General features: G+C 32.4%; 1 protein-coding gene across 9 annotated transcripts in view; it reads left to right on the forward strand.

The window, feature by feature from the left end:
- Positions 1-14,808, forward strand: part of UBR3 (ubiquitin protein ligase E3 component n-recognin 3) — a 233,013-nt gene that overhangs the window by 170,990 nt on the left and 47,215 nt on the right. For 8 of the 9 annotated variants that reach the window (XM_049712251.1, XM_033423543.2, XM_033423538.2 and 5 more), the window contains 2 exons: positions 792-877; positions 11,466-11,571. In XM_049712251.1, the coding sequence (XP_049568208.1) occupies positions 792-877; positions 11,466-11,571 (192 nt within the window). Of the gene's footprint in view, positions 1-791; positions 878-11,465; positions 11,572-14,808 lie in introns of those variants that run through there. The other variant, XR_007478396.1, reaches the window with a different exon arrangement.

Below are 14,808 nucleotides of genomic sequence, written 5' to 3' on the forward strand. Positions count from 1 at the left end.
AATAAAAATACACACAGTCACTCAGAATTTTCATTTATTATTTTGTCAAAATTGATTGGCTATTTTACTGTTACTGCTTTTGAGTAAATCTTTAGATTCTGCATCAATTTGATTTTTGAAATGTCAATTTACTAATTATTGCTATTCTGTAAACTAATAATCGCTAAATATAATTTCAAATCTGTTTGAACAATATTGTTGTTTAGCAGTGTTAATAGTTATACAATGTATTTTAATAAAACTGTAATTCTAGAAGTCTATAAAGGAGACTGCTGTTTAATTATATGTGTTGTTTATAGCCACTTTGATGTTAGTGATTTTGTTTCTTAATATTGGTTTCTAGATGCCATCTAAGCTCCAGTGAGTGATAACCATTTCTCTGATAGAAAAATTGGTATGCCCTTGTGTGTTATATGCCAGTAACCACCTAATCAGTGGCTGCCAGAGTACAGATTCTTTCATCAGATTCATATGCGGGTTTTTGAAATGTGTTGCAGTTTTTTTCCTTAAGGCCTAGTTTTTAGTATTTGCCAACATCTAGGATTTTGCAACAATTACACTATGACGTGTGCAGTTTTGCAGGTATAAATATGAACATTAAGGGTAGATAAACTGTTCCCCTTTTAACTTTCTAAGTATCAGATAAAATATGATTATTACTGATATTGCATAAACTATAATTTTTCAAATAATAAAGTTGAAGAACTTTAGGTTTATTCAGACATATCAATAAAACAAAAAGTATTACTTCAATCTAATGACTGAGATATTTTTTAATGCTTTGCTTACAGAACCAATTTGGAACTTGAATTAATTCATCGAGGAGGGAATTTATGTTCAGGTGGTGCAAGCACAGCTGGTAAAAGGTCTTGTTTAAGTAAGTCTTAAGCAGTGCTAAATTTTAAAAAATTTCTGATTATTTCATTTTGAAAGCATATATAGGCAAAGTGGTCTTTTGTTGTATTTTCAAATTCTTTTTATGTTTTGTATAATCAATTTTAATAGTGATTATATGCTTTAAATGGTTAATCTTAGAAGAATCATGAACATTTAGCTCTTTCTATACTATGATTAGTCAGTAAATAAATGTCATAGTAATTAACAGAATTACGTTGGTTCAAAATTAAAACAGTATATTATTCTCAATGATAAAAAATTTTCCTCAAACTTAAATTCTTTTAAAGAATTTTTATGTTGTCTGGACTTAAGAACATTTTTATAAAGACAATTCATGTCACCTACAGATTGCTATATAAATAGCTACTGTTAATCAGTGAAGGCATTTGTACTGTATTTTGATGTGCACAAATGTATTAAAATTGTAGATGTATACTTTTATTTACGAATATGCTTTATATTGTAAACTGAGCATGATTCTTCAGTACTTTTTGTAAGGGTATATTTCTGAGAAGTATCATTTGGAACTTAAAGTAGAGTTTTCATGAGCATGGTTTTGATGCTATCACTGTGTAGTCATTGTTTAGAGAATTAATGTGAATACTAAGGGTAATATTATATAATGTCATGTACAGTTAATTATTGGTCCCAAATCAATGGAGTTAAAATATTTCCTAATGTGATTGATATGGGAAATAAAAATTGTTTAAAACATAATGTATTTTTTGAAAAATGAATATATTTTCTTAAATGCTAAAAATATTAGTAATTATTTAAAATTATCAATATAAGTTTTTCAAAAATATGTGTTATTTTAAGAAGATATATATGTAATTTTGGAATGATTTCAGAGCAAAGGACTGACCAAAAACACCTTGAAATTTCTAACATAAAGATATGAACTTATGTGAAATTTAACCAAGTTACTTTTAAAATTCTTACTAGTTTACTAGATTTTGATATTTTATTTTGTGTTATCACTTTGTTCTTGGAAATTTAAGGTTTTGGAATTTATTTTTTACTGAGTATTCAGTATTTACTGACCCCTTGATGTATGTACTTAAACCCTACTTGTACCCAGTGATATAGTATGTTTTATAGAAGTTGTTGATAAATAGGAGTTTTAGCTTGTAGTCTGTTTGAATTGGCAGAAACTATAATTTCACTTAGATAAATTATTCTTTCTTGTTAATTTGTTGTTTGGCATTGGCTGATAATATTCCAGAAAGTGTTATGTTAGAAAGTGTTTAGTAAAGGAATTTTAGTTTTATGCTAGAAAGCTACTTTTTCCTCCCTCTAAGCTATATTTAAATTTATACAGAGGCTTGTAAATGATGAACTTAACCAGAATGCTAAAAATAGTAGTAAAAGTCTAGCAGCAGCCACTTCAATTATCACCCTCAATTTTAATTTAAATTATTAAATTGATAGTTACTTCCAGACTTTTGTTTCTTTTTATTTTCCCCTTTAGTGAATAAGAGATTTCAATGTGCCAGTATAGAAGAGGTTGTGATGAAGCTTATCCTAAATATAAGTTAATACTGTTTTTAGTTTTCTTTTTTTCCTTATCAGTTATGTTAGTTCTTTTTCCCCCCAGCTTTATTGAGGTATGATTGACAAAAAATTTTATGTATTTAGGTTGTACATGATTTTTTTGATTTTAGTTTTCATATGATGTATTGTTCAGTTACTTACACATTATTTATCCTAATTATTTGTAAAAGAGCTCTATAAATCATGTATGCAGAATGTTATATATTCTATGAAATCCCACTATTTTGCAAGTGTATAAACTTAATGTACTTGGTATTTACTCAAGCCTAACTCAAACCTAATTTAAGTTTAATGCAAGAGCATATTGAAGGTGTTTCATAGGATCTTAGATCAAATATCTCATTTTTTTCATTTTCCAGTAGAACTCTAATGGTATTAGTAAACAAAAATTTCTCTTTTTCTCTAGAGCCTATTCATAAGTCAGTATTTTCCTTTTCCCATTCATTACTTTCTATGGCCTCTTAAATATATCATTTTTAAAATGTCTTTTCTCTTTTTCATAATATTTTGGTGAAAGAGAATGAGAAAATGCTCCACTAATTAAGCAAATGATAATGGAAATTACACTTCTGGAGTAATGTTCCATCACAAATTCCTGATGAAATTGAAGTTTAGTTGAGAAAAAATTTAATAAATTTTGTCTTGAATGGCTTGCGTAATGCCTGATAGATAATTATGGATGGACACACACATACACACACACACACACACACACACACACACACACACACACACAGTGGGGGTGGGGCAGGGCACAAGATTGACCTATTTACAACAATAAAAGCAGAAAATATTACTGGCCAAATATATACTGAGAAATCAAATTGTCGTTGAATAATGCCATTCAGCACTTCCATATTCAAACAAATTTTTGAAGTATTGAGATAAACCGACCAGTATCCAATCAGAGTAAAAGTTCATTCCTAAATATATGTCTGGGAAATTTTCCACAGTAAAAATGAGCAAAATTAATTCACATAGCAGCATACTATGGTATTTTAATAATACCTTACGTTTGTAGTTTTAAAGTTTATAAAGTACTTTCACGTAAATTATTTAGTCTTTAGAATGACCATGTTAAATAGGTGTTATCTCTTTTTCTTAGAAAAGGAAGCTGGAGTTCAGAGTGATTGCATTGCCAAGTCATACAGTTGGAAAATGTCAAAGCTTGCAATTGAACCCAGTTCTCTGACATTAAATTCAGTTATGTAAGACATATCTCTTGCCCTTAAGTGTCCCAAAAGATGCAGAACCTTTAAAAACTTTCACCCCTGGGCTTAGTCACGGATATCCTACTGCACGCTATTGCCTTGGAACATTTCCAGGATCTCCCATGCTATCCTTCCTGTTATCTTGCCTATTTTCTTTTGCCAGCCTTTCACTGTGAATTCTATTTTTGTTTTGGGCCACTCCTTCAGACATTTTCTCAAGTCCTCATTCCTTCTTCCTTGGATACCAGTTGGTTCTCCTTTATTTTTCACCAGTTTGCTGGCTGGTTCCCCCTTGCCCCTGGCGTGAGCCATCTCATCAGCTTCCACATGCAGCTCTGCTCCTGATTCCTAGGTCTGAGCTGTGGACCTCCTCTTTATTCACTGGAAGATCTGGCATTAAGGACCTTGTATTCAGCAGATAAGACTGATTCTAGATAATTTATTGTAAGATAGAAAGTGTTAAGTTCTAAAGTGGGGTATGGATAAAGTTCTAGAAAATTTGGAGGTTTGGGATCATATCTTGCTTGTAAAATCAGTGAAGCTTTTGGCGGACATGGCATTTGAACAAGGTTTTGAAAGATGAGTGAATTTGGAGTTTTTGTTACAAATTGGTATATATACTGATAAGTACCACCAACTTGGTTAGCAACAGATGTAGGACAAAGCAGATGCAAAAATTGAAGGCATAACTTTTTATTAAGAATGTTTTATTAAAGTTACTCAATTTCTTCATTCAAGTGATTTGAAAATAGACATGGAATGCCATAGATTCCAGTGAAGTTTACAGGCTTTCAGCACTTTTTGCCATGATATTCTTAGTGTATTTCTCAAGCAGAAATTGTTGAAACCAGTGGCTGGGGTGGGGGTGGGAGGAAGAGGTGTCATTGATAAATTATTAATATTGGAGGATAATTTTTTAAAACTTATCTTTAGTTAGATCAACATCTTTCTATATCTTTGAGTCTGAGCTTTCTGCTTATTACTGTAGTTTAACTAAGGAGCCAAGGTTCATATCACAAATGGATTTCATGATTTTATAGAGATAAAAATTAAACTTTAGTCAAGAAAGGTTGAGGCAAACCCTTGCTTTGACATTTTCATTTGAGGTGCTTTAACTTAATTTTGACATAACATATGATCTTTTCAAGAAATGATGCACACAGTGGAAAACTGCCCCCTGTGTTTGTTATTCATAGAAAGCAATCCAGCTTAGATGTGTGCATGCAGCATGCAGCTCAAAGTAGTTTTAGTTGCTCAAAGAATGAATTTTTGGAGAATTCAGAGTTAGAGAAAATTATTTTGATGTTAATTTCACCCTGCAGTAAGGCTTCATAAAGATATTGTTTAATATCACAAAATTGCTATTAAGTAGTCTAATCTTATTCTTTAACAGTGGTAAAATTCTGATATCCATGGCTTAGTAAGGTCCTTTTCAGATTTAAAAAACTATGAATTCTACAAATAGGTTGGATCACAACTTTTGTTCTATTCTTTTTGTTACCCCATAACAAGAAGAAAATTTGGCCACTAATTATTATAGTGGTCAAAGGACATAAATTAATACAAAAATGTAGAAATTGCTTTCAGACTCAACTCTTCATGAGTGGGCAGATAGTTTAATGGCAAGCTTATTTAATCTCATGGATTCTGTTTTTCATAGTATCCAACCAGAGGATTGTTGTAAGAACTCAGTTCAAGTCTTCATAGACTGTAAATCTCAACATTACTGTTTCTACTACTTCAATACTACCATCATCAAATTGGGGGTGGGTGAGGAGACCAGAAGCAAGATAAAAGTTAATTTTTCAGCCTAGTCTTTTTTTTAAAAAAGCACTTAACAAACCTTAAGTTTGACCTGTTAAAAGATGGGGTTAGAAGGACAGAATGGGATTTATTCCCAAAGACTGATATAGCTTATTTATTGGGAACAAAATACATTGTTAATTTGGGGTGGCCTGGGTTAGAGGTGTGGTTTAAGATTTTGAGCTAAGAAGAGTGGCTTCAGCTATTCTTTAAAGTTTTTCTGCAGGTCCTGTGCTTTGTGGCCCAGGTAGCTAGGCCTTCCTGTGTTAATGGTGTGGTTATTCCAGGAACTAAGTCCCACAGATAATAATTTCCACTGTCAGGGCGTAGGGGTCCTGAGATCTTGCTTGGCTTAGGGCAGGGCAGCTCCTTTTTTCAACAGGAGCTGAAAAAAGTTTTCAGGTTCTCACTTGGGAGTTCCCTCCATCTTTCCACAGGTAATTTCTCAGGACTGTGTAGAGGAACCGGGGAAGCTGACTCTGCTGTGAGAGGTGTATATCCACACCAATTATATTCACCCTAGGATAAATGGGTCAGAACCATTTCCTTACTTTGATTATTAATAAGTTATAGAGAAATTGAAAATTTTTTTTCATGGTAATTTAGAGAGTCATTTGGCTAGTTGAAATTTTTTTCATTGACAAGTATTTAATCAGTGATAACTGCACTGATAGAACTAAAATTTTGAATGATCTGGAAATGCAGACCCAGTTAAGTTTACCTTAGGTAAATTTTAACAGTGGTACAATTTTAGACAGAACCAGTTTATAAAAGTCTTTAGGATAAGTCTTTCCTTTAATATGTATTTCTGTCTTAATAACCAGTATGAGTGTTATACTAAGAAATAATCTGCCTGTTTAGAACTCTTTCATGTTTAGAAATGACTGACAGAGACGCAGAATTTCCAACCTGGTACTGAGCTCAGTAAACATCTGTTTCGAAAGCATTTTTGAAAAATATGTTATGAAAAACATATATAACAAAAACATATGTAACAACTTTGTGTTCAATTTCCTTAAGTGGATACTCCCCAAGTCATAAAAATTGGCATAACGCTGTTTCGTGTGTGTGTATGGTATTCATAGCCATACGTGTAAAACTCTTAATTTTACAATGAAGTTGGAGTTATGTTTTTACTTTATAGATTTTTTTGGTATGATAGTCTTACTTTAATATTGATACAGATAGAAGAGATTGCTAAATCTTACCTTTTTGTTCCAGTTGAGAGTTCTTATATTTAAATCTTTGGTTTTTTTCAACGACAAATCAGTCTTTCAGTGGTGTTTTCTGTTTTAGTAATGATATGTTTCTCTTGTGATTAAGTACATTATAATACCTTAGACTTGTCCCAGCTGTAAAGAATTTGATTAGGTATTGCAGAAAATAGAGTTCATTGTCCCAGATGAGTTGTCACGGCAACCAACATGGGGAAGAAGATAGTGGGAGCAAGTAAGTCAAGCACTACTTTAGTAGTTAGAGTTGAGAGGTCACTGTCTTTGGGGCAGTGAAATTAGGGCTAGTTAATTGGCCTCTTTCTTGGTTACTAAGCCAATATGTCATTACAGCAGAAAAGGAAGAGTATAAATCCATCATGAATTTTAGGCTTATATTATATGATTTAAAAAACTAGGATTGTTGACATATTCATACAGTATTAAGCATGCTTAAAAAAATCCTGTTAAATGTCAAGCACTGTGCTAGCCTGGGAATTACAAAGAGGAAAAGAAACAGTTGTCTTTTTCAGAGAGATTTCACCGTCTCATAGGAGAGGAAAAGTGAAAAATAATTACAGGGCTGTATTGGAAGTGCTAAAATAAAAGTAACTCAAGTGTAGAGAATGCGTAAAGCAAGGGATGATCACATCTGTCTCAGGTGCGGTATTAGAGAAAAATTTACAGAGGAGCACTTGAACTGGCTCTTGAAAGATGAATCAGGTTTGCCTGGAGAACAACAAGATGCTATTCTAGGCTGAGAGAACATCTTGCAAAGGCAGAGTGAGACAATATGACACATTAGTGAATAGTTGCTAAATAAAGTAAAGGGAGGAAAGAAGGTTAAGTAATAAACCAGAAAAAGAAGATAGGGGTTATCTCATGAAGCACTTTCTATGCTTGTTCTTTCAGTGGTTCACCAACCATTTATGAGATAATATGAATAGATTTATTGTTTACAGGAATTGGAAGGGGGTGAAACAAAAGACATAAAACTGAATGAGGACATTGTTGAGTAATCTAATTGAGAAATGATGTAGGGGTGGAGTAGAGTAGAAGAGGGGTCATAGGAGGCAGAACCAATAGGTTTGGTAATCAACTGGCTATGGAGGGCAAGAATGTGGGAGATGACTCCCAAGTTTTTCCTTGGATGTTTGCATGGGCAGTGATGTCATTCACTCAGATGGAATTATAAGAGGAAATGAATATTGGAGCTAGGCTGGGCTATATAATCAATTTAGTTTTGGATATATTGATCTTTGTGGTGCCTGTCAAACATCTGAAGTGCTAGAAAAATTTGTGAATTGTAAACTTACAGGTAGAAGTGGAAGTTGAGCTTATGTGAAGTAGCGTGTGCAGAATGAGAGGGAAGGAGGGCTCAGAGGGATCCCTTTTCCTTTCTTATGGAGAATGCCACCTTTTAGAGTTCAGTAGAGGAAGAAGAACACTTACAAGTAATTGAGAAGAAGCTGGGGGAGAACCAAGGAAGAGTGGTACCAAAAGTTCAGGGGAGGAGAGAGATGAGGTTAAAAATATATGTTAATATTTTGTATAGAGTGTTAGTTTTATGTGGAGACCTAATGTGTCTAATGTAGTCATAATCTCTAATTTAGCTGTATTATCTCATTTATAAATATTAAATTTATTATTTGGAATTTATCCTTAGAAACCATATATGTATGTACATGTATATAAACACACTGTCTACGTACTACAGATGTATGCTATTACCATAACTACTATCACTTAAAACAGCCCAGAAAAAACAACAACAACAACAAAAAAACCAGCCCAGAAAGTTGGTATTATCCCCGTTTTGCAGATAATAAAACTAAGGTAATTTGCCTAAGGACCCATGGCTAGTACAGAGCTTGGATTCAAATCCAGGACTTCCTGGGTCCTACTAGGCAGTGGTGCCTGTTTATTGAAATCACAGCACACCTATAAGTTAATGATATTTCTCATTTCTAAACCCTTTTATAAACGTAGGTCTAAACTTTAGAACTTTAAAATGTGTCATTCAAAAAAAAAGTTATTTCTTTTGCTGTTATTATTCAAAAGTTTAATAATATGCTTTCTTGGTGTAATTGCTTTTCAACTTTTAAAATGTCATGAACATAGTTGGTGTTTAATACATTTTTCTATTATTTTTTAGTCTTTAACTTTTTGATATGATCAAAGGTTCTCTTCATCCTATATCTGCTACTGTCAGTATGTGTTTAGTATACAAGATTTTTTTTAAAGCCCTGATTCCTTTATTAGAGAATGGTATTTATTTTATTATTATCATTTTTTATTTTTTTGGCCATCCCACGCATCATGCAGGATCTTGGTTCCCCAACCAGGGATCAAACCCGGGCCCTTGGCAGTGAGAGCGCAGTGTCCTAACTACTGGACCGCCAGGGAATTCCCTCAAAGATATTTTTGTTGCTAAATAAATATTAGAGTTCATTCTTACTGATAGGTCTCAGACTAAATTTTAAAAACACAGTGAATTATATAAACATAGTGAAAAGTATTGATTGTTATTTGGCCTATTCTTTTTCCTGTTGAAGTTATCTGCAGTTTCCAGCATTGTTTTTGAAAGGTAGATGTACCTCATTAGATATGTTATCATCCTTCAGTTCTAGTTAAAACCAATACCAAAGACTCTTGTTATTTATTATATTTATAGCTTTAGAAGATGCTGCAGGGTTACAATCTCAGCTTTTCATAGGAATGGAAAGGGGTGTGTGTGTTACAAAAGGAATTTTATACTTTTCTTTTCATCATAAAAACCCTAAGGAGAACTGGAGTGGTAGAAATAACTAACAAGTAGGAAATCTTGAATTCTGTTCTTAGCTTTTCCAGTAAATATTAGGGTGACCTGGCAAGGTACTTCCTTTCTCTGGGCCTATTTCCTCATGTGTAGAATGAGGGAATATAAGAAGATAAAAAACTTTTCTTCAGCATTTGTATTTCTTTAATTATGGTAAAGACTTCGAAAGTAGGCAGATTATAACATTACTTTTATGCTGGCCATGGTTTCAGTGCAAAACAGGTTAGTAAAATTGCAATGTCTATGCTTTTGATTAAATCAAAACTTCAAGTTAATTGACTTTCATCTTGAAAGGAGATATTAAAGAGAGCCCTTTGATTCACTTAAAACCTCTATAAGAAGAATGCAAAACTTCTCAACTTGCAACTTGAGTTAATCTTAATATTTTCTGCTAGAGGAATTTATTTTTTTTAAATACTTTTAGGTTTTAGACACTTTTTTAAAAGTTATAAATTATATACTTCATAAAAAAGTCTCTTATGTGTAATTGAATTGAAATAAAATAAAAATGACCAATATATTTTTCATCATGTTATTTCTCTGCTAAAAATGTCTCTTGTTCTTAGTGTTATCAATGGAACCAGATTACTAGAAAAACTGAAAATTTGGGAAACTTGTCTCAAAACTGGGGATAACAGTATTACCTACCTGGTAGAATTTTTGTGAAAATAAATTGAGATAATCCATATAAAGTGATTATTAAGCAGTGCTTGGCACTAATAAATACTCAGCTAGTGTTAACCATTAATAGGATGAAGAACTTTTAAGAGGATTTAGACTATACATTGACTTATAGACAGAAGGTGAAGCAGGATCAGGTATTTAGATTCTTCTGTTTGTTATAGAGACACCAGATTGAAACAGTTGTAGGTACAGAGTGTTAGTCTCATTTCCTCTACCCTGCCCCACAGAGTGGAACATATATTTTGTTCATCTTATAGCTCTCATGTCTTACAAATAACTTCCCCAAACTACTCCCACCACTAATATTACTCTTCCTCCTCATAGTGATGGATCTCAAGTTATTCTAAAGTATAGTTAATTTCTAAGTCAGTTGCTCAGAGAAACAAAACATTGTTTAGTTTTGAATATTTTAATTTAGAGAGTGACAACAATATGTGTCATTTGGCTTTTTTCTTTCTGGTTTTAAGAATTAGTTTTAATCACATGTCAAAAAAGTATTATCTAACATTCTAGAAAGTGAATTTTGATTCATTTTAATTCAAATATTTTGAGTATTAGTGGCAGAATAATTTAGTCCGATCCTTGTCATTTATACCAGAAAATGCACATGTGATGAAAGCAAAATTTAGGATTTTTTTCCCCAAATAATTTAAAAATTTTAAACAAAATTTTCTTTCTAAATGTCATAGCAGAATTTTGTTGAAAGCTAAGACTGGTAGATTATTGTCATGGTTTAGGTAGAAGAAATGAAAATAGCCAGAATAATCCTCTTAAATAATCTTATTTCCATTATTTTTTCTTCATGTTGAATCAAAAGATGATGAAGTCACAATTAAATCTAATGAATATTTAGGAGAAAATATTAGGTAAAGAAAGATATTCACTTAACAGTGGTTTATATGGAAGTTATTGTCCATATTACTCAGAGTAGGGTATTGAAGATAATAGTGAATTTTGGTTAGGAGATCACAATAGTGAGAAGTACAAGTTACCAAGCCTGAAGCATAAAGCCAAGGAAAAGTAGGTCTCTGACAGGAGAAGAAAACAAACCATTCCTGTATTAAGATTGAGCATAAGGACAGTCCAAATTCTAGTACAATTTATTTGGATATATATTTCAGAGTTTACCTTAAAAGAGAGCATGAAGTAGTTTGGTACTTAAACTTGGTGAATTATAATTATAAGGATAAGAAACATTTCCTTATAAATTAGCTAGAAATTTTGCCTGAATATTGTTCTGGACAAATTTTGTGAACCTTCTAATTACCTTTTCTTCAATTTTTTTAGATCAACTGTTCCATGTATTAGCCTTGCACATGCGGCTTTACAGCATTGATTCTGAGTATAATCCTTGGAGAAAGCTCACACAGTTACTAGAAGAGATGAATTCACAGTAAGTATTATTGAAAGATTAAAATCAATTAAAACTGTTGTTGAAAAATAGTTAAGTATAAAAATAGGATTGAAGTTCTTTATAAATATGTGAATTTTCCTTATGAAACTCAGAAATAAAAATTGAAAACAGTTTACCATTATACTTTCTGTAAAAATTGCCTAAAAATTCCTACTAAGTGAGAAAGTCTTTTAAAGAATTTCATTGGTTTTTATGCAGACAAAACATTCAGATAGAGGCACAAAATAGCTGGTAGTCTTTCTTTTTATGTCAGAATTGATCAGTGGGTTCAGGTAACCGTAGACTGATCCCGTCATTGTAAAGTTCCCCATAGCCTTTCACCTAATGATTTTTGAAACCTGTGATTATTCTTGCCTAAATCCAGTATTTCATTAGGTACTGAGAAATAGTGATTTTAAAAAACCACAAAAATTTTCCTTATGATTTATTAGCTAGGTTGTTTTTATAAAGAAAAACTTTCCCAGTATCAGCTGTTTAGTTACCCTGAAACATAGTTTGGCAAGATGAATGCTTAATTCTTCCCTATTTATAAATCTTCAAAGAAATGAGTTGATACCCTAGCAACTTCCAGTGGTAACCAATAAGTTGTGGTTATTATGATCTCATGGATTTTTATATACTTGATGCATTTCACTCCATTTCAGACATTCTTTTTTTTTAAATTTTTTTCTTTTTCTTTATTTTTGGCTGCGTTGGGTCTTCGTTGCTGTGCGCAGGCTTTCTCTAGTTGTGGTGAGCAGGGGCTACTCTTCGTTGCAGTGCGCAGGCTTCTCATCGCAGTGGCTCCTCTTGTTGTGAAGCATGGGCTCTAGGGCACGCGGGCTTCAGTAGCTGTGGCGTGTGGGCTTGGTAGTTGTGGCTCATGGGCTCTAGAGTGCAGGCTCAGTAGTTGTGGCACACAGGCTTAGTTGCTCCACCGCAACTAAGTGTGGAGCAACTAAGTGTGGGATCTTCCCAGACCAGGGCTCGAACCCGTGTACCCTGCATTGGCAGGCGGATTCTTAACCACTGCGCCACCAGGGAAGCCCCATTTCAGACATTCTTTTCAATGCGAGTTGCTTCCTTTTAGGTTAGTGAGAATCCCTTTAGGTTGGCTATTGTACTTCAACATGATCAAAGTGGTCTTTGATAATGCCTTTGCTTTCTGACACAGTAAGTTGACCTGGGTTTATTTTGTACATTTTCCACTCTGTACCTGGAATCAGCCATTTCTCCATGTAGTTCCATTTAATGGGAAGTGGTATTTAGACATCACAATCTGGGTGCTAAGGAGTATCCATAGCTACTGTGCTATTATTGCTTATAGGCCATTCCAGTGGACAGGATTAGGAAATATTTTTTTAAGGAGAAAGATCTTGAGTTCTTACTGGTGTTTGCAATTTACACATAAGATTGTAAGGTTATGTTTTGTTTCTTAACTTTTTTGTTATTTACATCTTTTTTCTCTTATTCTGGAAATCTTGGTTCCTAGTGATATTAATAACAGCATTACTATTTGCATAACCTACAGTATAACTACAATTCTTTTTTTTAAATACCAATATTAGTACTAATTATAATTTCTTTTTGTCCTTAGAATATATACCACTAGGGATGTACAGACAAAATACTAATTTCTAAGTCATTTGAAGTAACTTTTTCTTGTGTGGTTATGCTATCAGCTTGATTTATAGTTTTTATTTATCTATATATTTTATTTTTTTAATTTTATTTATCTATATATTTTATAGATTTATTGTTTTCTTTTTTCCCCCTCAATATTTAAAGCAATAGTGCCCAGCTGTAGGATAGAACGTAGGTTTGTATATGCTGGAAAGATCAATAAGATACATTTAAAAGGGGGGGGGGATAAATTAGAAGTTTGGGATTAACATATATACATTACTGTATATAAAATAGATAACAAGGACCTACTGTATAGCACAGGGAACTCTACTCAGTATTCTGTAATAACCTATATGGGAAAAGAATCTGAAAAAGAATAGATATATGTATAACTGAATCGCTTTGCTGTACACCTGTACAGCATTGTACAACATTGAACTATATACTCCAATATAAAATTAAAATTTTTTTAAAAGGCAAAAAAAAAGATATATTAAAAAAGCAAAAATTTTAAAATCATTGTTATAATTCTATTTTTGTTTAATAATAATAAAACAAACTATGGAATGTTATTAACTCTGAAAAGATTGCCTTTTTTACCTTGATTTTTAAATTTTAATTATGTAAAACATATTTTTTCCAAAGTAAAAATTATATAATAAAGTAAATTCAGAGATATATGTCTTTCATTTCTGTCCATTTGCATTTCTTTTTGTGAACTCCCTAAATCTAGTTGTTGGTCTTTTTCTTCTTCATTTAAAAAATATGTTTATGGATTGTGGATATTAGTCATTTGTGTGATAAGTTGCAAATATATTTCACCAGATTGTCTAATGTCTTTTTTGTGTGTGTATGATTTTTTTTGCCATGAAAAATTTTATTTTTAATGTAGTCATATTTATTAATCTTTTTTTTAAAATTAATTCTGGAACTTGATGCATTTTGACTCAGGTCTTTTCCTGGTTATAAAAGGATTGATTCATTCATTTTTTCTTGTGATGAGAACTTTTAAGATTTACTCTCTTAGCAACTTTCAGATATACAATACAGTGTTACTAACTATAGTCACCATGCTGCTCATCACATCCCTATATGTACATTACATAACTGGAAGTTTGTACCTTTTGAACATCTTTACCCATCCCCATCCTCCATCCCCCACCCCTGTCTATGCAATCACCAGTCTGTTTTTTGTATCTATGAGGAGTTTCTTTGTTTGTTTCTAAGATTCCACATGTAAGTGAGATCTTATGGTATTTGTTTTTCTCTGTCTGACTTACTTCACTTAACATAATGCCCTCAGGGTTCATCCATGTTGTCACCAATGGCAGGATTTCCTTTTTTATGGCTGAATAATATTCCATGGTATATATATGCCACAGTTTCTTTATCCATTCACTCATTAATGGACATTTAAGTTGTTTCCATGTCTTGGCTATTGTAAATAATGCTGCAGTGAACATGGGGGGTGCATATATCTTTCTGAGTTAGTGTTTTCCTTTCCTTCAGATAAACACCCAGAAGTGGAATTGATAGATCATACAGTAGTTCTGTTTTTTTAATTTTTTGAGGAACCTCCATATTGTTTTTCATAGTGCCTTCACCAATTTA

This window comes from Orcinus orca, chromosome 7 (genome assembly GCF_937001465.1).
Source record: "Orcinus orca chromosome 7, mOrcOrc1.1, whole genome shotgun sequence".
NCBI lineage: Eukaryota > Metazoa > Chordata > Mammalia > Artiodactyla > Delphinidae > Orcinus > Orcinus orca.